Here is a 26,354-nt window from a genome sequence, read left to right as displayed (position 1 = left end):
CAACTCAAAATGCTCAACCGGTTATAAATTCAGTCGCTGGCTCAGGAAATTTGAATCATGAGGATGAAGAAGAAGAAGAGGAGGGTGAACAATTGAATCAAAGAAAACGCAAATCCAAAGCCACCGTTCAACCGATCCAAGCAATACTTATTCAATCCATTCGTTCAAGTGCCCGTTCAGACCAAGGAACCCGTAAAGACTCGATTGACAACTTTGTTTAGAGTCAAAGAACTCCTGTATTCCAAGTTCCTACTCGACCGACAAGACCCGCATGGTCGGCCAGTTTTTCAAGTCAACCGGCAAGCGGCTCCCGGACAGATGTCGATTCTACTACACTAGGAAAGGGTTTCGCAAAACGTTACTTCATCGATTTGGTCGACAAACATGATCAAGGGGGCAACTAAACTTTATCTTTATACTTTTACTTATATCTATTATGACTACTACCTTGGGAAAATTATGAATATTTTGGGGAAATTATGATTACTTTGGAAATTTATATTTTTCAGTTTCGGTTTCAAATTGATGATTTTGAATAATTAACTTAAATAATCAAAAAGGGAGAAATTACTAGATAAATATACAAAATTTTCCATACAAAATTTTTCCCACAAAATTTTTCTCTTCAAATCAAACCATTTTTAAACCGGTCAATTAATATAACTTTTCTTTTTTTTTAAAAACCGGCCAACGATTGCATGGTTTTGAATATTTAACTTAAATAATCAAAAAGGGAGAAATTGTTAGATAAATTAGATAGTTAATTAATAAGTAATTAACTATCTAAAAAATTAATTAAATTCAACCTTTGGTGCAGGAAAAATAGGGAGCGGTCACATTCTTTGGCCGGTCAAACCTACATCTCTGAAGCAGCACAAACCAGAACTCACTTAATTGATCTATCCTCTTAGAAGACCGGTCAGGCTCAACTTCAGGATCAGTGAACTCCTTTCCTTGATCGGTCGCTACTTTTCGGTAGGAATGGTCAATCGATGATGTCCGATTGGTTAAATTCCTGAAAATTTCTAAGCCACCGTACAACTCCAACGGGCAGATAAATCAAGATTAAATCAAAGATATGGAACTGCTGGAAGTTTCCATTTTGATGCAATAAGCTCTCTTTGGGAATAGACAGAAGGAGTCTTTCAAATTTGCAGACTGCTATTTCTTATTTGATACAAGTCTGATGATAGACTGCAGGCAGTAGAAAACTGTCAAGTGTGCAGATATACCTATTTTGGTATAAGTCCAAAAGCAGCATCCAATGAGCAGAGAACTGTCCAACCGACCATATGATAAAGTCAAGTGAAGACAAAACTGGTCGGCTGTATTGCTTCTTTGGAAACATCAACCGCATTTAATGCATTACAGCTCCTTTTGACCAACCAATCAGATTCAAAGATTACCTTGCAGGTATCCGTTGAAAGAGAAATATGACCGTTATCATATTTCCACTATAAAAGGAGAAACTGAAGATCAAAAGAAACAATTATGAAAATAGTTACAGAATCACAAGTTTGAACAATTGCAAGAGTTGAGGTTACAAAGTTACAAAAAGTTATCAAGTCTATTGTTCTTACAATTTGTTCAAGAGTATCAAAGTGTATAATCATTTCATTGATTCTGTGTGAGTAGTGAGATTTTGTAAGTTGACAGAAGTTTTCTGTTCAACAGAGTGCTTTTATTGAAAGGTCAAGAACGAGCAGTAAATCAGTCTCGGGTCTTAGACATAAGCATTGTAAAGTGTATTGAATATTCCTAGTGAATATCCTTCTCAAGATTTGAGAAGAATGGGTGACGTAGAAGCTTTATCTCCGAACATCCATAAAATCCTTGTGTTGTGTTCTTTCTTCATTTCCGGTCATTTCATTATCCGAACCGACTTCTCGTTATTCCAACCGATCCTTCTTCATTCTATTCATCCTTATTGTCCAAGTTGTGTATATTGCTTAAAGTTGAAACAAACTACTTCCGCACTTGAACCCGATTCAAGAGTTTTTAACAGTTTGTGTGGTGTTGAGACTGGTATTAATCTCTAACCGGATTAGTACCAACCGTTGTGAGTGTTTAAGCGTTCTCCTTTAGCCGGACTCCGGTTCTCTATCGGCGATCCCGATCCTATCAATTTCATTAATTAGGTTATTTGTTTAATTAGTTTAGTTGTTTTCTTTTTTTATTTATTTAATTAGATTAATTTTGAATTTAAATAAATTAGTTTGTGTTTTTATTAAACAATTTTTTTTAGCTAATGCAACTCTCACAAACTATTAGTTAATCAAGAAAATGATGTATGAGTAGTTAATTATTCAATACACAAAATATATAGGTCTCAATATCATGATCTTCATGTTATTAACTCAACATTCTAACCATTTGTGCTAAATTCTTCAGGTTGTAAACACAATTTATGAGAGGGCCAGTCTCTACAACTTTCTTGAACTCTCTTTAGATAACACAACTGTCAATGGAGAACTCCCAACAAATTGATCCAATATAGAAGAAGATTAGTTTAAGTTTAACTAATATTATAAACTTTTCACAAATTTCAGAATAGTTAGATCATCAAGATAAAACATTTGAAGGTGACCAATTTCCGTTCTATTTCACAGTATCACACCTTAATAACAAACGCATCTGAATTTGTACTCATTTTCAATTGAAGGCAGTTATCCCATGCCTATTAGATCCCAACATAAATTTCAGGAAGGCAAGAAATCATATCTATAACTAGTCCAGGTTTAAAAACTGGTTAGAACCCTCTTCCTTCAGCTACAATGGCAAACAAGTCTATCTGTTTACATAGATAAGTCACATAAAAAGCTAAAAGACTACAGTTTCCTAAAAAATAAAGTATCTGCTTCAAAAGCTATCATATTTTTTCTCACCCATTTAAATCGCAAGCGACAGATAGTTGGTTGTTGAATGCCATTGCTACAATTTGATTCCTTGGCTCAGGATTTTCGCGAGCACGAAATATGATAACTTTCAACACAGTATCCCTCACCTCTATTAGTTCAAATATACAGACGTCACCTTCTTCCAATTTATTCTCAGATGTAAATTCAGGCCATCCCTTGCTCAACTTAGCCGAACCATCCCTCCATAAGCACCTAACTGGCCACTTTTCACCATTCGGTGCTTGAATCACCACAAATCCTGAAACCTCGCTCAGGTATGTTTCTGCAAACTTGGCTGGCATATGCTGCATTCAAATATCAACAAACAAACAGATTTCACACACATTGAGCATTTCAAATTAGCATTTTCTTATCAATAAGAATAAGAAAAACAATTATTATGAACATCAAAACAAGTAGGGATGATCACAATGAAGCACTGTTTCTTAGAAGTTTTTATATCCTCGAAGGAAAATTCTCGCAAGCAGTCTTTATACTATAATTCTTTCAATGAATATTCTTTTCTACGCTAAAATTTGTTTTAAATTCAATTATCTATAATATAAATACTCTAATAAATTAAATATTCATATTGTTTCGAGAAAACAAATTACAGTAACATATAAATATTAGTAACAACTTTTCCCAAAAAAAAATATGAGTAACAACAAAAATATTTTAATATATAAAGTAGTAAAATAAAACATGAAGAATAAATAAATATATGTTAAAAATAATATATGGGTTCAAGCTTTCTTGACCATTTTGCTTTCTCCACTTGTATTACAATCATATCTATAAGAAAACGGCTCAAATCAATAGTTTTTTTGTTAATTTCTTTGAGTGTAAAATCATCTATATATAACTTTTCATCTCCTTAATCACAATTCTTGACTTAAATATTTATTTTTTCTAAAATCATATCAATACATTAACAAAGCTATAAAAAAATGATGACAGAAAGTCTGAACCAATTCTAAAAGTTCAGGAAGCAAAATGGGCTTTTGATACAAGTTGAGGAAGCAAACTGAACTTCTTTCCTTCAAATAATATTATCCTTTATTTTTGGTGTTTAGGGAAGTGAATCATGGGAAAATCGGACCCACATTTGATGGGAACATGCATATAAATACCATCCCCAACTCAGCAACGGTGAAACATTGGAAAAAACGATCCAAACTGTTTAATTTGGAACAGTCCCAACGAGGGTTGGGCATGTAAATAACCTCCCCGTCCCATCCAAGGTGAAACATGGGAAAAACAGAGCCAATCCGTTCAATTCAAATGAATCCCATTGTGGGTGGATTGAATTTCGTAAAAACAATGCTTATTATGTGACTTACCAGGCCAACTCCCTTATAAACATAAGACCGTCTGAGGACAACACGACAGAAAGGATTTTCTGATTGAAAGGCTTTGGCTGCATTGAGAACTCTTTCCTTTTCTTCAGTCGTTATCTCCCTCGACCTCCTCTTTAACCCCGACTGGATTGCTTCAGGACTTCTCACTTCAATTTTGTCTTCCATCTTGGTTCCGTCTGAAAAAAGGTCATTATAAACATTAGTTAATGTAGCTATCAATTTAAAAAAAAAGTAAAAAATATCTGAGTATTTGAAAATTATCACCAGTTGTGGTTTCTCCTTTCCTTTTCTTGCTAGGTTCTGATTTTTGATTCCGAGGACGAGATTTACTACCGTATGCAGCTGTCATAATCTCATTAAAACCGCATTGAATTCCAACATCTCGTTTGCAGCCCATCGGTTGCTTCACATCTACCTCATTAGTGGAGAATAAACCGTTGGTTATGCTTCTTCTGATTTGGCTTGAATCTGCGTTATGGTATCCAGTCGTTGGGCACCAATACTCAAACTTGAAGACTTCTGACTGAGGATTCCTTGGGTTGCTCATATATGACGGATCATAACTTTGACCAATCAATGGTTGTTGATTTGATGTTCCATCATAAAATTTGTTTCTCGAAGAAGACTGGTTGGGTGTTTCCCAGGGAGAGAAAGTTTTAACTGTTTCATTAACTTGCAGCCCACTTTCGAAAGTATTTAGTGAATGACAGTGATATTTAATCTCAGAAACCGTCAAATCATGTATGTTAACTCTGAAGCTTGAATTCCCATCATATGTAAACATCAAAAGATGTCCTGTGGAAATAGAATGATGTTTGGCAAATTCATTCCAGCCAGTTGTGAGCCAAAACTTATCATCAATCCTTTCCAATCGAACTTTCCAGACACAACCGTTTGCGACTGTGAGGGTACACACGTTAGTAAGTTCATTGCCAAATTTCTTTCCAAACTTTCCTGAAATCTTCTGTATCAAATCAAAATTGAATACATCTTAACATCTACATGCAAACACATACAGCTCAACAATAAAAAATGGTTATAAATGATTTGAGCCACTTATTTTAATGTTTAGAACTTAAAATGAACTGGTGCAAATTCAACTATCAAAGCAAGCCTTTGGTGTAAGTTCCACAAGCAAATGAACTTCTTTCCAAGTTTATTTTATACAAGATTGGCAAAAATCCAATCCAATTGCATTAATCATTTTGTTACAGAAGAATAAGAAAGAGAACACGATTTTAGCAATTTTCTTGAAAGTTTAGCAATTAAATTGTGCCTGGCGCAATTTCAACAAACCAAACGAGCATTTGGTGTGAGTTCAACAAACAAAATTAACTTATTTCCATGTTTTTCATACAAATTTAGTGATAGATTCAATCCATTTACTATAATCATTTTATTATTCAGGAATCAGAAAGAGAACATGACTTTAGCCATTTTTTACGTTGAGCAACTAAATGAGGCAGATACAATTTGAGCAAGCAAAACTAGTCTTTGGTACAAGTTCAACAAGCAAAATGAATTTTGCAAGTATATTTTTAATACAACTTTGGTGATATATCCAACCATTTGCTTTAATCATTTTTCTCATTCAAGAAACAGAAAGATAACATGGGTTTAGCCATTTTGCTTAAAGTTTAGAAATTAAAATGAGCCTGATGCAAATTTAGCTAGAAAAACGAGCCTTCAGCTCAAGTTCAACAAGCAAAACTAACTTTTTCCCAAAAAACTTCTTAAACAAATTTGGCGATAGATCCAATCCAATTTCTGTAATAATTTTTCTTATTGAGGAATCAGAAAGAGAACATAATTTGAAACATTTATTATAAAGTTTAGCAAATAGATAAGCCCGATGCAATTTCAGCAAGAAAAATGAAGATTTGGTTCAAGTTTAACAAGCAAAATGAGCATCTTTTCAAGTTTTATTTATATAAATTTGGTGATAGATCAAAAATCCAATTGCTTTAATCTCTGTATTATTGAATGTTGATCCTCCCTAATGATATAATCTATTTTCCTCTAAAACTACTAATAGAAATATAACAAGCCTAAGAACTATTCAAAAATTTCCAAGGAAATGAACCCTATAAATTTTCGTATGATCAACTAGCTAACTCCACGAGATGTTCAATTGGTTACCCTACAATGTAGCAGAACACAGATAGAGCTCATGTGCGTATGTCATAAGTATGTACAAAGAGATAGAACGAATAATTACCAGTTTATTGTGTTCAAGAACGGAGGGTTCCATCATCTGGTAGAAAATCGGAAAGCTGTTTGCCGGAGAAATGGGTCGTCGGATATCGGGGCCAACGTGGATTACCTGGTTCGACATTCTTCCAGTGGACGATGGTTTCAGATTTCCAAAATACGGAGGTAGTCTGAGCTGATTGAATTCCCTGAATCTTCCACTTTGTTGCTCTTTATGGGGTTTTGAGATTTTCAGAAAATCATCTTCACTCAAGAAATTTGGTGTCGCCTAGCAAAACGAAGAGCTCAAGAAAAAAAGAGAAAAAATAATTATATATATTAAAACTTATATTGCCAAAATTAATTTAAAATATCATTAAAACCATTTTCCATATTTTAGTTATTTTGCAATTTTTATCATTTTTTTTTTTAATTTGTTGAATGAAAAAATAGTCTCGGATTTAGCTATTCCTAGAGGCCTGTTTGGTTTAGACTTTATTATTTCAAAATTATTTTTATAATTTTGTAACTCTAAATCATTTTCTAAAAATCTGAAAAAATAAAAATGATTTCAAAATATTTTTAGAATATTTTCATAAAAAAGTATTTGGATAAGGGTTTGTTTAGAAATTTTTTTAAATCCTAATACCTTCGATTAATGTTTTAAGGTACTTTCCTCATTAAGCATCGACATTAGTCTTATGTACTAGCATTTAAATATTATGTTTACAATTTTAAATAACACAAAAATATGTGCATGTCTAGATCTGAAAAAAGATTTGTTAAATAAAATGTAATAAAACCATTTTTTAAAAGACAAAACTTTATAAAATAGTGACCATTTTAAAACTGGTACGAAGGATATAGCGCAAAAACATTTTCCTGATTATCACCAAACACCGAACCTAAAAGAAACTCCGATCAAAAACACGTTTGTAAACGTCAACCCTTTAAATAAATAATCTTTTAAATTAATTATTTTCAATTAACTTAAAAACATATTTCTTTAATCAAATTTTAATTTGATTATTTTTAATCTATAAGATTATTTAAGTTTGATAAAAATTAATTATTGTTATAAATAATTTTAAATGTCAGGACATATGAATATAAATATTTTAAAATAATGTTTTATTAAAAAGGGATTTCTTACACGCAAACGCAAACTGAAAACTGATGTTAAATTTTTTTGAATCTCCGAGCTTTTTTTCAAGACAATAATTTTACAAGGTTACAAACTATATTTTTTCTATGAAAAATCAAAACACAAAAAATTAATACACTTATGTTAATACGGGGGTTTTGATAAAATGTCTGGTTTCTTAAATATTTCAGAGTTTGGTTGATATAGTATTATTTTTGAATTAATTTTTTTATTCTAAACTCAGAAATTTTATAAAAATTTCGGTGGTTCAGAATTTTGGATGTTATAAATTTAGGTGTCAAAAATTAGCATCGAAAAAATGCTCAGCTTGGGCAAAGTTTAGAATAAACACTCTTTTAGTAGAATGCATGTCATGTTTGACATATAGGAAAGTGTTTTTAACACTAAATCTATAACTTTTCTCTGACTTTAATTTTTACTTTATCAAAACATGTGATGAATAGTGATAGAACCATACAACCTGTTGATATCCACACACCAAGGTGAAGTGTATATTACGTGGTACAAAACATAACCTTAGATAGTTACAACCAAATTGGTGATTACCTTTGTTGAAGCATAATAATTAATCAAAAGCTAATGAATACTGTTTATCGACATTTTGAAATGTTGCATGACTCTTAGAACTCGCCATGTGACGATTGTAATCGTACTTAGCAACACTTCGGTGAGAGTTATGACTTCTTAGAGAGTTCGATGTGTAATGATTGTGCCAAATTAACAACCATTTTATGCGACACATTCATTGCAAAATTCAAATACTTATGTTGAAAATTATAACCCAACGGGTGATTATCCGTGAAAACATTTCTAGAAAAATACCATGGTTCGGAGAACTCGATACTCAATTATCATTATAAAAACGATAATCATTATTGATGACATTTCTAAACGTTACATGTCTCTAAGAGCTTGCCCTTTGATTATCGTAATCATCCTTACCAACACTTCGGTGGGGTCACCACTTCTTAAAGAGTTCGATGATGCATAATGGTTGTTCCAAATTGAAAACCATTTTGGACGACACTTTCGTTGATTAATTATAAAGACTTATCTTGATAATCATAACCCAACGGTTTATTATCCATGATGGCATTTCTAGAAAAATATATTGGTTTAGAGGACTCGATGCTCAATGATCACTACTAATTCGATGATCATTATTGACAATAGTTCTAAACGTTGTGCTTGCAACTTCCTTTAGAATTGAAGGAGAACCATTTTTTCTTGTGTCATATACCACTGGTAAAAAGAGGACCTTTACCGACGGTTTTTCCCGAAGGTTTTGTAAACCTCTCCTAAATACTCCCGAGAGGAACAAATCCTTCGGGATTAAAAATAGATTCCGAGTGGGGTGTAAAACCTTCGGGTTTATTCATTATTACCGAAAGTTCTACAAAGAACTTTCGGTTTTTACCTTCCCAAAAAACCCAAAAAAATTCTAAGTGTTGGATGTGGGTTAATTGCGAAGGTTTTTGTAAAAACCTTCGGTTTTGAAATCCCTTGGTTTTTTAATTACGAAGGTTATTCAAAGAACCTTCGGTTTTGTCTTTTTTGAAAATTTCATTTCCGAAAGTTTTACAAAGAACCTTCGGTTTTGCTCATTAAAAAAAATTCTAAATTTGGTAATGGTTTTTTCCGAAGGGTCTTTAATAAACCCTCGGTTTTGACTAATATCAAAACCGAAAGTTTTATGAAAACCTTCGGCATCAACCTCTATAAATACAAACCTTAACCCTTCTCTTTTTCATTCCACTCATCTCTCCTTTCTCTCTCTTCCGCCGCCGCCGCCGCCTGCCTCCTCCAAGCCGGTTCTTCTCCTCTCTCGTTCAGGTAATTTGTTTCATTTGTTTTTTTGTTTTGTTTATTATAATATTTAGATTTCTTAAGTTTATATATATATATTATAGATCTAGATTTATGCTAGTTTACGTTATTTTGTTTGATTAATATATATATACACATATCTGAAATGCATTTAGGATATGGGTGATTCGACATGGAAGAGACTTCGGCGTACACCGGAGAAACTGCATCCGTTTTACCAGAATCTGATAGCACAATCAGAAATTGCGGCACGTGAGGAAGAGGTAAGAAAGATGACGCTGGAAATGAAATAAATCCGATTAAGGGATGCGGAAAGAGGTCGTTTGCTAAGTGAAATCAAAGCGGACCGGGCCGAAATGTCTCAGAGATTAGAGAATCTCGAACAGGAACTTGTATTGTTGAGGAGTCGACTGAATCAACCACCCCCTCCTTACACCCCATCTAATAATTAATTTCTAGATTTATTATGGGTTTATTAGTTTTTCGTACGAACGATGACAATTAATATTTTTATGCGTTATGTTTTAATATTTATGAATTATTGTTATTATGTTTGGTTTGGTTTAATATGTTGTTAAATAATTATGTTTTTGTTGACTTTTCACCTTTTTTAAAAAAAAAACCGCATCGCCAAAACCGAAGGTTTATTTGAAAACCTTCGGTTTTGACCCTTTTTTTAAAAATCTTTAGGTAAAAACCGAAGGTTTTCAGATAAACCTTCGGTTTTGACCCATGTTTGAAAAAATCTAATTTTTTTCTAAGTATGGGGAAGGGTAAAAACCGAAGGTTTTCAAATAAACCTTCGGTTTTGACCCCTGTTTAAAAAAATCTAATTTTTTTCTAAGTATGGGGAAAGGGTAAAAACCGAAGGTTTTCAAATAAACCTTCGGTTTTGACCCATGTGTGAAAAAATCTAATTTTTTTCTAAGTATGTGGTAGGGTAAAAACCGAAGGTTTTCAAATAAACCTTCGGTTTTGACCCATGTTTGAAAAAATCTATTTTTTTTTCTAAGTATGGGGAAGGGTAAAAACCGAAGGTTTTCAAATAAACCTTTGGTTTTGACCCATGTGTGAAAAATCTAATTTTTTTTCTAAGTATGGGGTAGGGTAAAAACCGAAGGTTTTCAAATAAACCTTCGGTTTTGACCCCTGTTTAAAAAAATCTAATTTTTTTCTAAGTATGGGGAAAGGGTAAAAACCGAAGGTTTTCAAATAAACCTTCGGTTTTGACCCATGTGTGAAAAAATCTAATTTTTTTCTAAGTATGGGGTAGGGTAAAAACCGAAGGTTTTCAAATAAACCTTCGGTTTTGACCCCTGTTTAAAAAAATCTAATTTTTTTCTAAGTATGGGGAAGGGTAAAAACCGAAGGTTTTCAAATAAACCTTCGGTTTTGACCCATGTGTGAAAAAATCTTAAAAATTTCTAAGTATGGGGAAGGGTAAAAACCGAAGGTTTTCAAATAAACCTTCGGTTTTGACCCCTATTTAAAAAAATCTAATTTTTTTCTAAGTACGGGGAAGGGTAAAAACCGAAGGTTTTCAAATAAACCTTCGGTTTTAACAATTCCCAAAAAACTTCTGATCAAGGTCAAGACCGAGAGGTATATTTAAAACCTTCGCAAATACACATCAAAACCGAAAGTTAATTTTATAACTTTCGGTTTTAACACTACCTAGTTTGTTAAATTATTTTGTTTTTAACCCACTAATCTTAACTTCTAACTAATATAATCAATTTTGTGTTGTATTTTAAAAATGAATATTGTGTTTCATGTTCAAATATTTATGATTGTGTTTGATTATTATAGAGAAGTCTATATGAATGTTCATGTTTGATTATCTTATGAATGTATGTAATGTTTGATCATATGGATTGTGCAATATTTTAAAGACATCAAATGTGTTAAATTAATGTTGTTAAAGGTCATTAGAAGGTGAAAAACCAAAAAATTTAACAAATTGTCAAGTTATAATTCCGAAAGTTATATAATTAACTTTCGGGAATAGCTATCAAAACCGAAAGTTTTATATAAACTTTCGGGTTTTACATTTCTCAAGACCGAGAGTTTTATATAAAACTTTCGATTTTGATAGCTATTTCCGAAAGTTAATTATATAACTTTCGGAATTATCACTTGACAATTTGTTAAATTAAAGTATTTTTTCTTTCCAATATAGACTCCTAACTAATATAATCAAGTGTGGGTTATATTTTAAAAATTGATATTGTGTTTTATGTTAAAATGTTTATAATTGTGTTTGATTATATAGAGAAGTGTATATGAATGTTTATGTTTGATTATCTTATGAATGTGTTTAATGTTTGATCATATGGATTGGAAAATGTTTTAAGGATATCAAATGTGTTAAATTAATGTTGTTCAAGGTTATTAGAAAGTGAGAAACCAATTAATATAAAAATTTGTCACGTTGTAAAACCGAAAGTTAATAAAATTACTTTCGGAAATAGTGATCAAAACCGAGAGATATACACAAATCTCTCGGTTTTATCTATTTAAATTCAATTGTACATATGTCAAAACCGATAGATTTATAAACATCTCTCGGAATTTAAATGATCAAAACCGAGAGATACATACAAATCTCTCGGAAATATGAAAATAAACCGAGAGTTATATGATTAACTCTCGGAATTAATCAAATGACCCAAAAACGAAAGGTATATGAAAAACCTTCGGAATTATACAATTAAGCAAAACCGAAAGTTTTAATAAAACTTTCGGAATTGACCTTATTAAAAAAACCCTTTCATTTCTTATTTTCCCCGATTTCAGTTTCTCTTTCCCCGATCGCCTCTATCGCGCCGCCTTCTCCAGTGATCAAACGTCGACGCCGCCGCCGCTGCCTTCCTCCCTCGATCAAACGACGACGACGACGCCGCCTTCCTCCCTCGATCAGACGACGACGCCGCCTTCCTCCTTCGATCAGACGATGACTGTGGTTCCTCTTCTGATCAGACAACGCCGCCGTCGACTTGCTCTGCCGCCGCTCCAGCTCTGCTTCCGCCGCCTCCTGCTGCCGCCGACATCCGATTCATTTCAAGGTTAGTTTTTTGTTTGATTTGAGGTTAGTTTTTTGTTATTTGGTTAGTTTTTTTTTGATTTTAGGTTATATTTTGGTTATTTAGTCTGATTGATCGTTATTGAATTTGATTTTGGTTTGGTTATTAGGTTTGATTGATGGTTATTTATTTTTATTTAGGTTTGGTTATTAGGTTTGATTAATGTTAAAAATTGGTTTATATTGAGTTTGGTTAATTGGTTTGATTGATGGTTATTGATTTTGATTTAGGTTTGGTGTATTAGGTTTGATTAATGTTAAAGATTGGTTTATATTGAGTTTGATTTAGGTTTGGTTAATTGGTTTGATTGATGGTTAATGATTTTTATTTAGGTTTGGTTATTAGGTTTGATTAATGTTAAAAATTGGTTTATATTGAGTTTGATTTAGGTTTGGTTAATTGGTTTGATTGATGGTTAATGATTTTGATTTAGGTTTGGTTATTAGGTTTGATTAATGTTAAAAATTGGTTTATATTGAGTTTGATTTAGGTTTGGTTAATTGGTTTGATTGATGGTTATTGATTTTGATTTAGGTTTGGTTATTAGGTTTGATTAATGTTAAAAATTGGTTTATATTGAGTTTGGTTAATTGGTTTGATTGATGGTTATTGATTTTGATTTAGGTTTGGTTATTAGGTTTGATTAATGTTAAAAATTGGTTTATATTGAGTTTGGTTTAGGTTTGGTTATTTGGTTTGATTGATGGTTAATGAGATTATGTTAGAATTGAATTGTTTGGATTAGATTTGATTTTGGTTATTAGATTTGGTTTGAAATTGTTTGAATTGAAATCGATGGATGTATCCGTTTGAACATTACATGGGTACAATGAAAAGATATTTGCGGAATAATAACCACCCCGAAGCCTCTATAAGCGAGAGCTATCTTGTTAACGAAAGTATTAGTTTATGTGCCAGGTATATGGAGGAACAAGTTCAAGAAAATGCACAACCTGAAATCTCAGGCATTTCAATATTTGCATCATTGGAAGACCTATCTAACGGAAAAGTATACAACTTGGATTATATCGATCGAGTGACAGCTCATTCTTACATTTTGAAAAATTGTCCCGAAGTAGAACCTTTTTACATGTAAGATTCAATGTTGCTGTTACTAATTAACATTAAAGAGTGTGCTATTTAATATTCGATCTATTTGCAGAGATTATAACAACGAGTCCAGTGGAGAAACGTTTGCCGCATATTTCAAGCATCGAGTGAGTAAATTACAAACCATATATCCTAACTCTTTTTATTCATATTAACAACTTCATTTCGGATACATATATAGGTCGCCCATTTAGCAGAAATTGACGACATATCAAGAGACCTCAAGATCTTAGGAGAAGGTCCAAGTATGTACTCGTCTATGTATGTTTGGTGTAAAGTAAACGGATTCAAATTCTGTACAGAAAAACACGACGAAGGTTTGAGAACTCAAAATAGTGGGGTGGTTGTTGAGGGTACAACGGATCTGAAACTATGTCATACTACAGAGTTTTGACGGATATAATCGAAGTACAATACTATTCTCACAAAAGAGTTGTTTTATTCAAGTGTAAGTGGTTTGATACACACTCGGGGGAACTAGGAGTGAAAGTGGATAAATATGGCTTCATAAGTGTAAATGTAAACCGAATTTTGAAAACCCAAAGTCAAGACCCGTATATATTGGCGAGTCAAGCAAAACAAGTATTCTACGCCCCTGATATGTCAGCCCGACTCGGTTGGAAGATTGTGACAAAAATAAAACCGCGGTTTACAAACATATAGTTCAGATTAATTAATTAGGTAGATTTATGTTTTTAACTTTATATTCATTTTTATTACTACTTTATTTCAATTATTCACTCAATTTTATTAATGGTGTGAATTAAGAATGTCTGAAGGTCCTAAAACAACTTGGAAGAGTATGAGGAAGACACCCAAGAAATTGGATAAAAGCTACCAAAACCTACTTGCCCAATCTGAGTCGTTAAAGCTTCGAGGATCGTCTTCTAGAGACCAACCACCGATTGCTGTGGTCCCGATAGCTACTGCGCCTCCCCCAACAGACGAGGATGTTGAGGCTAGTGAGCTCCAAGAGTTTATAGAGAGCACATTCGCTGATATGGTGCCTAGCGATGAGGCTGAAGACGAGGGTCTTAAGGAGCCTACCGAGGAGCAGGATGACGAGGAGGAGCACGGGACCACTCCCGACCCATCATCGACAGGTATTTCGTTTACAAATTAGTTAGTGTTTCAATTGATTGACATATTTAATTATGATTTTGATAATTTTGAAGAATCTTCTGCCCGTAAGAGATGGGGGAAGAACAAGAATATTGCGCTGTCTAAGAGGGTAGCGGGGACGAGGATCCCTCTAACGTTTAGAGAGAAGGATGGGAGACCAGGCGGTACAGACGTGGGAAGAACACGATGGTCTAGACATGTGGGGTCGATTATCCGGGACCCCGCAGCCGTCTCACACCGTCTTCTCAAGTGGAAGGCTTTAAGTGCAGACCAATTGGATTCACTGTGGACTGCTATCAAGGTAATACTTATTACTTGATTATACATTACGTCATTAAATAATTATTTTTAACATTTGGATGTTATTTTTTTCAGGATCCGTTCGAAGCGACTAATGGTGACATTGAGTCTTTTCGAAAGACCGGGTTGGGACACGCCAATCAGATATGGGATAGATGGCGGTCGGATTTGAACAAGACATATATCCGCCTCCACAAAGGAGACGAGACGGCGGTACTAGCTAATCCTCCATCAGACTACGATCGAGATGATTGAGAGTTTGTGTGTCGCAACCATTTCTTCACAGAAACGTTTAAGGTACGGTTTCATAATTCAAATAAAAGTTGATATTAATTAATCTAACTTCATTTGTTATTTCAAATACAGAGACACAGTTCTACAAATATTAAGAACCGGAAGAATCTGAAATTCCCGCATCGAACGGGAAGTAGACCGTTTGCACAAATTGAAGACGAGTTGGTAAGTACATTATTTGTAATAACTTAATCTAAAGATTGTTATTAATTATATAAATAATTTATTTCAACAGGCGATTGAAATGAGACGGCCACCGTCTGTAATTGAAGTATTCAAGAGGACCCGTACACCAAAACCGACACAAGAAAACCCAACACCCGTCCCGGACGAACACGTGCAAGAGAAAATTGTAAGTGAATTGAATATGCCTAGTTTTTTATTATAGAAATGATATTTTATTTGAATTGTACAGGCTGAGATGGAGGAGGTTGTTAGTAACGAACCGGGAATATCGGATTTTGAATTGACGAAGAGGGTGTTCGGACAACAAAAACACGGGGTAGTGTTCGGAATGGGATCAGGCGTCCGACCCACACACTTTCGTGAGGATCGTCGTAGTGGAAACAGTTCACAGCGAAACAATGAGCGATTGTTAGAAGAGAATCAAATAATGAAGCTCAAGCTGGAGGAACTGGAGAAGAGGGATGAAGAAAGAAGGTGCAGAATGGAAGAAATGCAAGCGGAAAAGGAAGAAATTGTGACAAGAATGGAGAGGGAGAAGTTAGAGATGAACGCAAGAATGAAGAGAATCGAATTGTATATGAGGCAACAACCACCTCCTCCCCCCACAAGCTAAGGTTGTTTCGATTCAAAACATGTTTTCATTAGTGGTTGAATTTAGAACAGATTGTTCGGAATATTAGTTTGGTTTCGAATTTTGTAATGTTCATGATCAATTAATGTGATCGTTTAATGTATGTTGCATTTCTTTTAACATTGATATATTGGTTTGGCTGAACAGGTTTTGGTTGCGAGCAAAATAATCCGCACATTTTTAAAAATTTACGGGAAAAAACCGAAAGTAATATTGAAATCTCTCGGTTTTTATCTTTGAGGAAAAACCGAGAGATATTAGAAAACTCTCGGTTTTTAGACAAAGAGAAAACCGAGAGTTATATGACAAACGCTCGGTTTTTACCCAAAAGAGGAAAACCGAGAGTTTTGATTGAACTTTCGGTTTTCCTCTTCGGGTAAAAACCGAGAGTTATTACAAAACTCTCGGTTTTCTGGAAAAGGAGAAAACCGAAAGTTATATGAAAACTCTCGGTTTTTACCCGAAGAGGAAAACCGAAAGTTCAATCAAAACTCTCGGTTTTCCCACAAAGAGAAAAACCGAAAGTTATTTGTAAAACCCTCGGTTTTTCAAGAAAGAGAAAAACCGAAAGTTATTTGTAAAACCCTCGGTTTTTCCACAAAGAGAAAAACCGAAAGGTCTTTGTAAAACCCTCGGTTTTTCCACAAAGAGAAAAACCGAAAGTTGTTTGCAAAACCCTCGGTTTTTCCACAAAGAGAAAAACGAAAGTTATTTGTAAAACCCTCGGTTTTTCCACAAAGAGAAAAACCGAAAGGTCTTTGTAAAACCCTCGGTTTTTCCACAAAGAGAAAAACCCGAAAGTTTTCATATAACTCTTGGTTTTTCTCTTTGTGGAAAACCCGAGAGAGTCAATACCGAGGGATGGCGAGAGTAACTAAAACCTTCGGTAAGGTGTCTTCAACGAAAGTTATAGGGTCAAAACCGAGAGTTTTAACTCTCGGTTTTGACCCCTTTTTCACCAGTGTACCATCCATAGTATGAAGTTTGAAACGTCCAATGTTTCGCGACTACCATTACTCTGAACTTGAGGACCACGACTTTCGAATTTCCAAAACACTTTTTTTTGTTTATTTGTTATATATTTGTTTTTATATTTTATTGAATATCACCCAACTAACATCCTGAATTTTATTGAGACCGAATTCTTCGTTTTATTTTCTTTTTCTCACCTCACAAGAGATTACGCTCGTCGTTCAGATGGAAGGTTCTCGCCTCGTGACTTAAGAAACATTCCTAGTGATGTCTAACATTTGATCCTAAGATTTCAATATATGCATTTAAAAAATATGTCTAACGCTTAAGCCTAGAGTTTCAATGTATTGTTGGAGAAAACATACCTACCATCCATGTCTAGGATTTAGATGAAGATTTAAAATATATGTCTAGCGTTTGATCATAGAGTTGTACAATAATTCTGATTTAGAAGTTGTCCATGTCAATAGAATCTGCTAATTTATCTCGAATCATAAATTTGAAAAATAATTCAAATTTCTTGGATATCATCTTTGTGCTCTAACATGAAGGTAATAATACAGAACTCCCTTTTTTATGTATTAGAATAGATTGAAATTTAATTTCACTAACTATAATTACTTTTAGATAAAGTTTGGACAAATAAAAATTTCTTTCCAAAAAAAATGGGAAGATAAAAATTAGTGGGATTGAAATGATAAATGATGAGTTCTAGCCAATTTAGTAATGTTCTAATCCACCTAAGGAAGAGATTTATGCCATTCTTTTTTTTTTAAATTCTTGATTCGTTAGCCAATTGAATATACGGACAAAATCGGGTTTCTCGATGTTACTCCGACCATGGCTTCGTGGGGTAAATGACGACATAAGAAAGTGCAACTTGTTCTATATATCTTAGAGGATGTTCCTATCGTTTTAATCTAACGTTTATCAGTTTAAATGGGGATGGGAAATTTCACATCTAGCCCTGAAAACGCATATCAGAAGATAGTTATGTAAGCATGAAAATTTGACTTACCTTGTTTTCAAATAATATTATTATTTTTAATAATATTAAAATAATATTTTAGATTTTTATATTCAAAATAACTTAAAGATGAAATTATAACCTAAATTAAGGGTTAATTATTGTGATAATTAAATCTTAATTAAGAAAATTATTCAAAATTCTCAAAATATTTTGAGGATAAAATATTGTATTTATTTTACCCAAACTAGACCAAAGAAGAGGGTTAAATTTTTTAATTGTGATTTAATCATGATTTATGTTTAATTCATGACTTAAACCCATTAAATAAAATACCCCAAAATTCCAAAAAATACCAAAAATAAATAAATTATGATCATAATTTTTATTATGATTCCATAAATTTTTTTTGAGAAATGTTTGGTGAAGAAATGAATTTTAAAGAATTAAAAATTGATTTTAATAAACCTTTTAAATAAAAATAAAATCTGATGATCATGTGTAGCAGAAGTTATTAATAATCTTTGCAACATGATACTAGACCAACAGATAAGCACCCATATTTCATTTAATTCCCAGAACGCGCCAGACCCCCGCTACAACGGATCCAACGTGCAATCGACCATATCGGATCAACTAACGGGACTAACTAGATCACAAGACGACGTCATCTAAAACGACGCAGTTTCAACATTTTTCTTTGTTGGGACGCCGCGCTCTCCGGAAACGTGACCTCTCCAGCATGATTCTTCTAAAAGCTTTAGCTCATGCTACAGACATCCTTATCGCTCTAAATTTTTACCATTACTCCCCTTCGTCAGTGCCTACGTTTCCCCCTTATCTTCAAGACTTATCCTACCGTAGATAAGGTTATCACAATTTATAGAAAAGATCGGAGAATGGAAAATCCGACTTCAATTACCCCTCCCCGGTCGCCTTAGAGACACTATAAATAGTCCCCTTACCCTTCCATTACTAGATCATCAAACAATCATGCAACAATCAACCAATTTCATCGTTTGAATCCAAGCTTTAAAGATTCCAAAGAACTAGTTTTTATCAAAATATATTCCGATGATCCAAGTCTCGATCCAGGCCCTTAAATAGTCGCTAACACACCCTAGAATTTTCTCCCGCTGATGGTATGCATCCATATCATTTATATCATGATAATTGAAAGAAAATTTTGATTTTTTTCAATTTTTTCTTGTTTTATCGGATTTGGTATGTTCTTGAGTTTGATTGTATGATTTCTTTGTTTAGAATCATTATAAAAATCATGTATGAATTTTTTGTTGAAAGAGAATCGATCAAATCAACTTAAATATTTTTTTGAAAATTAAAGTTTGAAAACTAGATTTTTTAAAATCTCATGTTCTTGAGTTTAATCTGATATTTTGGGTTCAATTAGTTGCATTACATGTTTGTTAACATGTTATAATAAATCCTAAACAACTGTAATCATGTTTGATTAAACTAAAATTTTAAAATTAAAGCTTAAAAATTGAATTTTTGAAATTCTGTGTTCTTGGTTTTAATTCACATTTTTTAATCCAATTAGTTGTTATACATGTTTGTTAGCATGTTACGATAAATTTCAAGTAACTGTTTCATTACTTTGATCATGTTTGATAAAATTGTTCTTTTGATTTTTTTTTTATTTTGATTCAATCTTAAAAAACTGTTTTAATGGTGTTATGATGTTCTTGTTTTGGTTAAGATCAACTATATTTATCTTTTCAAAGCTAATGAAATAAAAATCAGACCTTGAAATAGCATAGTTTTAAAGATCTAAAATTTTACTTAGAAATTGTGTTTTAAAATCGATCCTTATAAGGACTTCAAAATTGTGATTTATATTAGGACTTTTGTTCTTCATGATCATATGAACTTACTGTAGCTTACGGATCATGATTTCATGATCCCAATCAAAAGTTATGGACTTCTAAAATTTTAGACCAAAACAAGAACACTCGGTTCTAAGGTTTTAGCCTAAGACCAGTGATCCTCGTTCCTATTCTTCAGTAGAATCCAAAAAAAACGAACCCAAGGTCAAAACCCAAGATCGAGAAAATGCACATAGGACCGAGAATCCTATGACCAAATTTCTAACCTAGGATCGGTGTTCTTCAGCTAGGACCGACGTTCTTCATCTAGGACCGAGGATCAAAACCGTGTTTTCTAACCCTAGGACCAAGCCCTCACTTAACCTAAGACCGATGTTTCTAACCCTAGGACCGTACCCTCACTTAACCTAAGACCGATAAGCTTGGCCATAACTCTAGACATAGGACCAATGTTTCTAACCCTAGGTCTGAGCCCTCACTTAGCCTATAACTGATAAATCTAACCCTAACCCTAAACCTAGGACCGATAACTACCTAACCCTAGGACTAAGTATCTAGACCAGTAGATTTGACTTGGGACCGAGCCTCCCTGGTCTTTGATCGAGCCACCTGAGTTTGGGACCGAGCCTCTAGAGCCCATGACCGAGCTCTTCGGTCCCTTGACCCATGTGACTAATCCCTAGTCCAGACCACCCCGGTCTTGACCAAGCCTGAACTCATTTTCAAATAATCCCGAAAGGTCAAAAAATGATATTTTTATATATTTTTGGGATGTTTCCGAACCAATGTTTTGGATAAGGCCCCATTTGGAATTTATTTTTAAATTCTAACATTCTCCTTTTGACATTTTAAGGTTTTGTTAAATCTAAACACCGACGCACATGTACACACCCCTTTTAAATAATTGTGTACAATTATTTAAATCTCATCCTTACTTAAGACCTCTAAACTACAAATTAAAGTTCATAAATATTATAATTGGATTTATAAAACCCAGACTTTTTTTTATTTTTGAAGAATTTTCGAAAACCATCCCTAGGTAGGCATAGAGGACAATGCGAAAGTCCTTTCCCGAGCGTAAACAAACAAAGAACCACCCTCTTTTTAGAAACTCTGGTCTAAATACGTTTGAAACATATCATTTTATTGATTTTCATGAAATCTCTTGGCGACTCTAATTTTCAAATAAATAATCTTTTAAATTAGTTATGTTTGATTAATTTAAACCGAGTTCTAGCTAAATTGTTATTTAGCCTCCTAAATTATTTAAATTTTGAACAAAAGATTAATTATTTTTACATAATTAATTTCTTTCCACTCCAGTAATTTTCAAAATCTTTCAAAATCTAAATGTTTCATTTTTAAAAGATGATTGGCACGCAAACCATTGTTGAAATGTATCGAACCTCGAGTCTCCCCACGATAGTCCCTCCATATTGCCACAAGTCCCTCGACGCATGTTAAGCTATGGAACGAGACATTAGATCGTTGGGGATTACAACTCTCTTGGCGACTCTACTATGGAAATATCTTGTTATTTTGAAAAAGAATAAATTAAACATTACACCCTCATAGTAGTCCACCTCACAGGGTTTGTCACCCAAAAGATACTTAGGTTGTACCCTGTACCTAGGTCTTACCATAATATTTTCCTCGAAATGATATATAACCCTGAAATATGTGAAGGAGTACCAGATCAGAATTATGTACTCTTATAATTACGTGAAGACCGATCATATCGGTCTAAGACCGAGACATGTTGTGTGAGGAAAAACTAGGAACCCATAATGGACCCCCTGTCGGCTTTGATACATCCTTCGGCATGCGACCTTAGCGATGGTGGGGAGAGACTTCAATCTAAACCTCGACAGAAACCTTAACACACAAAACCTATTTACTTTACCTAACCATTGTTTGGACTTGCCCAAACAATAAGGCTTCAAAAAATCAACTCAGTACGTGCTTATTTATTATACATGCATACATATATAATAAATATACTAAACATCTTTAAGCATGTTTTCTTTTATCAAAATTAAACGACATGTTTGTCAAAGTTGATTATACATCGCAAAATGACCTTGTTAGATAATGAGGATCTATTCATGTGGACTCACCACTTCCAAGAGTCAGAATGGTATTATGACTCTTATGGGCTCAACACCGCTCTCAACTACACTAATCACTGTCTCTATCATGGCTTCGTGATGGAAATGCATTGCAAATGAGATCTATTACACCAAACTTTTATACTAGGGGATCGCCAGATTTGCCCAACCATTGAAGAGTTCAAAGCCATAATGATGATCCAAAGTAAAAACATCCTGAGGCTCAAACATTTCATAGAATCCATGTCTCTCAAACAACTTCTCCAAGAAGATATCGGCTACACGAGAACCGTGGGAAACAAAATTCTTGCCCGAATTACTTGGATCTTCCTCGATGGGTCAAGATGGAAACCCAAACTGGAGAAATTCCTATATTGAGTTTCAACACTTCTCTAATTACTATGACCATTATGGTAGCTCATTTCCTTCTCTCTCTCTCTCAAGAAATCGCCTCCATCCTAAAAAATCTTGGAAGTAGTCTATCATCTTAGAGGTGGAAATAAGGATCCTACCGGAATCATCCTAATAGAGACACTGATGGGTATCAATGAATCATATTTTTCCTACTCTCACAATAAAAAAGGAGCTCCTACCATCCTATACGTCTGGCATCTAGAGAAAATGGAGCGCATTCCTCCTTTACTTTCTGGCAACGTGATGGGTTCCACCTAACAGAATCGATGCTTTAGGCATGCCAAGTCGAAGTACCCTGTTCACGAGAATGATACCATTCGAGAACATCTACCATGCTACGGTATGAAGAAAATGAACTATCTGATGAGTGACCAACCCATAATTATACTTAAGTGTCTCGAAGGGATTATTGTGTACTACACTAGTGAACTGTTCTAATAGGATCGGTGTAATCAATAGAGACGAGGATCTAGCGATTGATGACAACTTCGTACAAAAAAAGGTTTGATAGAAATCCTGTTAGAGATTTAAATCATTTCTATTCTTCACAAACCCTTGCAAACTCTTGAACGATTCAAGTGCGGAAACATTTGCTCAGGTTTGAAGCTAAGAACCAAAGAAGAAGAAGACGACAAAATGTAAATGACACAAAGAGTTGTTTATGGATGTTCATAGCAAATCTCTCCTACGTCATCCCTTCTTCTAACCACCGAAAAGATTCACTATACTTCTCTTAGAATCAAATACAGTTGCACGACTAACTCATTGTTGAACAGAACAAACTCTGTTCAACTTACAATATATTGAAGAATATCACTCAGCTAGACAATACTTTGATTCTATCTCTCTCTTGATGTACACACAATAAAGTAAAAAAGCAATTTGTGAGATTGTAATGTATCAAGTGTCTGATCGACTGGTAGTTCGGTGATTCATCCGTTGTCCTTGAGGTTCTTTAAATAGAGAGCAGGTACCAACGGTCGAATCTTCTATAATGACACGTGACGAATACCCATTTGAGAGCCTCCATAGTACACAGGTACATCAGACTCTAAGCACCATGATTGTGGCCGTACCAATTTGGTAGTGCGCCGAATATTCTTCTAGGATTTTCCTGCAAGAAACAAGTAGTGGGAAGAATATTTGCTTACGTGGCATTGATTCATTGGATGTAACTGTATGTCGTACTGATCTGCACAGAATAGTGGAGAAGGAGTAGCAAACAGCTATTTGATCGTGGGTAGACGGATGCTGGCTTCAATAAACTAATAAAGCATGACATTAGACGTGCTTCAATTAGACTAACAAGTCTAATGAAGTTAGACGCCTCCGTCTAATAGCATGATCCAATTGACCACCAGGTCTAATGGAGTTAGACGACATGTCTAACTACGAATCCTTTCAGACTAATCTGAAAGAGTTAGACTGCACGTCTAACTTTCATCAATTAGACTGCACGTCTAACTACGTATCCGTTAGACTACATATCTAACTACGTGTCTGTTAGACTGCACATCTAAATACGTATCCGTTAGACTGCACGTCTAACTACGTCTGTTAGACTACGCGTCTAACTACGCCTGTTAGACTGTACGTCTAACTACGTCTGTTAGACTACACGTCTAACTACGTATCCGTTAGACTGCACGTCTAACTACGTATCCGTTAGACTGCACATCTAACTACTTTCTGTTAGACTGCACGTCTAACTACATATCCGTTAGACTGCACGTCTAACTACGTATCTGTTAGACTGCACGTCTAACTACGTATCCGTCAGAATACACGTCTAACTATGTATCCGTTAGACTGCACGTCTAACTATGTCTCTGTTAGACTACACATCTGATTACGTATCCGTTAGACTACACGTCTAACTACGTATCCGTTAGACTGCACATCTAACTACGTTTGTTAGACTACACGTCTAACTACGTTTCTGTTAGACTGCACGTCTAACTACGTTTCTGTTAGACTGCACGTCTAACTCAATGCGTCTAATAATCAGTAAGTCTAATGAACCTCATTCAGACTTAGTATAATTTAAAACATTTTTGATACACCTGCACCAAAAACAATTAGACAACTTACTTTAAGTTTTACACAAACTAATCATCAAAATACAATTTTACACAAACTCATCATCAAAATTCCAATAGTCAAAGTTATTTAACCCTTAGTCAAAATAATTTGACCCAACATGTTCAAATAGTTCAGGCATGACTGCATACCCCATGCCATGACTGTGTGATGGCCATAGACAAACCAATCCAACACAATGACTTTTCGACTATCTGTATCTCAAGAATGATTGTGTCAAAATGGGTATCCCCAAGGATCGGAAATACTACATCGACCTGATCATGGACCAATTCCACTGGCAATAAACAAAGGAAGAAAGTAAAGGCTCTGTCACCTCCACTTGTTGTAGTCGAACTCGCTCCCCCTAAAGAGGAGCTTTAAGTTTTACCTTTTTGTACAAACGAAAAAAACTTAGAAGCCTAGTATAATCAACTAAGTGAATCCTAACAAAATTTTGAATTGTAACATCGAAAGTTCTTTTTTTGAAAGCAAATATGTATAAAACCTTACGAGATGTTTATTTATAGGTCATGTTATTTGCATATGCATATGCATTTGCTTTTATTGTTACAATTACAATACATTCTTTTTACAACTACAACAATCATCCACAATGTCCACACTGATGGGTGTCGAGTTACTCTCTTGGACAAACCCATCATGAAGTTCTTGAAATACGATATAAACCCTAACTTTATGATGGAGATGCAACATAGGTAGAATCCCGATCAAATAACCTATGTTCTCGGTAGCAGGATCATATGCCCCACCATAGAAGAATTATGGGCTATCTTAATGATAGATAACATAAATGTTATACATCTAAAGCCATTTATAGACTCGATGTCTATCGGAAGAGTTATGCAAAAAGTGTACCACTACTCCGAAGAAACCTCTGATGCCATCATTTTCGGCATAACCATCATTTTCCCGGCATGGGCCGAAATGGAAATCAAAGATGGAGAAGTCTCAATAAGAGCAAGATCATCCATGATCACGATGTTTGTTCTACTCGCTCACTACTTAATCAGGCTAGCAAACGACAAGCCTTCCTCAAGGATCATTGAGGTGTCACATTAGTTGTGAAAATGCAACAAAGATCCTTCTGGTATTGTCTTGGCATAAACACTCATGGATCTGAACAACTCCTATCGATCTCCCACCATGAGTAAGAGTGGCTCTCCCTAATCCTCTACTTATGACTACTTGATAAGATTAAGCGTCTATCACCATTTCTATCTAGTAGCATTTTATCTCTTTTCGTTCAATACCAAAGGATGAGGGAAGCTCTACACGAAATCCTGATACAAGATGATAACGAAACTTGGGACATTCTTCCTTAGTACCCCATCAAAAAGATGACCTTCACGATGCACGAAAAGCATCTAGTTTTTCTCATGGGTTTAGAATAGATAACCCACTACCATACCCATAAACTGTTCAAATAATTTGGCCATAGCCATATCGAACCTGCTATTGGAACCGATAGGCTATAACCCGAAGTCTTCCATGTAGAATACCCTGGACAATGGCATGATGCTTTTGCACTCAATATCATGACAAGACGAAGAAAATACATGGATCTTATCTCCAACCAGTATGGGAGAGCTCACCAAGATGAAGTAGAGGAGAATGCTCATATCGAACCAGAGTATGTCTGGACTTAGGAAGTTTTCACTTTCATTTGGGACTTTTCCCCATTTAGACTCTTTTGACAATAAGAGAGTCTCTCTGTAACAAATGTTGCGAGTATGTTTTTATACAACTCTATGTTTGTTTATCTAATCAAATCAAGAAT

General features: G+C 34.3%; 1 protein-coding gene across 1 annotated transcript; it reads right to left on the bottom strand.

Moving 5' to 3' along the window:
• Positions 1-2,622: 2,622 nt before the first annotated feature.
• On the bottom strand, positions 2,623-25,548 carry LOC124918527 (B3 domain-containing transcription factor VRN1-like). Its single transcript, XM_047458641.1, has 5 exons — positions 25,450-25,548; positions 6,477-6,737; positions 4,523-5,222; positions 4,241-4,434; positions 2,623-3,202 (listed from the first exon to the last, which is right to left on the bottom strand). The coding sequence occupies exons 1-5, from the start codon at positions 25,546-25,548 to the stop codon at positions 2,882-2,884; spliced, it is 1,575 nt and encodes a 524-aa protein (XP_047314597.1). The 3' UTR covers positions 2,623-2,881.
• Between the last annotated feature and the right edge of the window lie 806 nt (positions 25,549-26,354).

The sequence above is a fragment of the Impatiens glandulifera genome, unplaced genomic scaffold (assembly GCF_907164915.1).
Source record: "Impatiens glandulifera unplaced genomic scaffold, dImpGla2.1, whole genome shotgun sequence".
Lineage (NCBI taxonomy): Eukaryota > Viridiplantae > Streptophyta > Magnoliopsida > Ericales > Balsaminaceae > Impatiens > Impatiens glandulifera.
The sequence above is the reverse complement of the archived record's forward strand: the minus strand, read 5'-3'. Positions and strand labels throughout refer to the sequence as shown.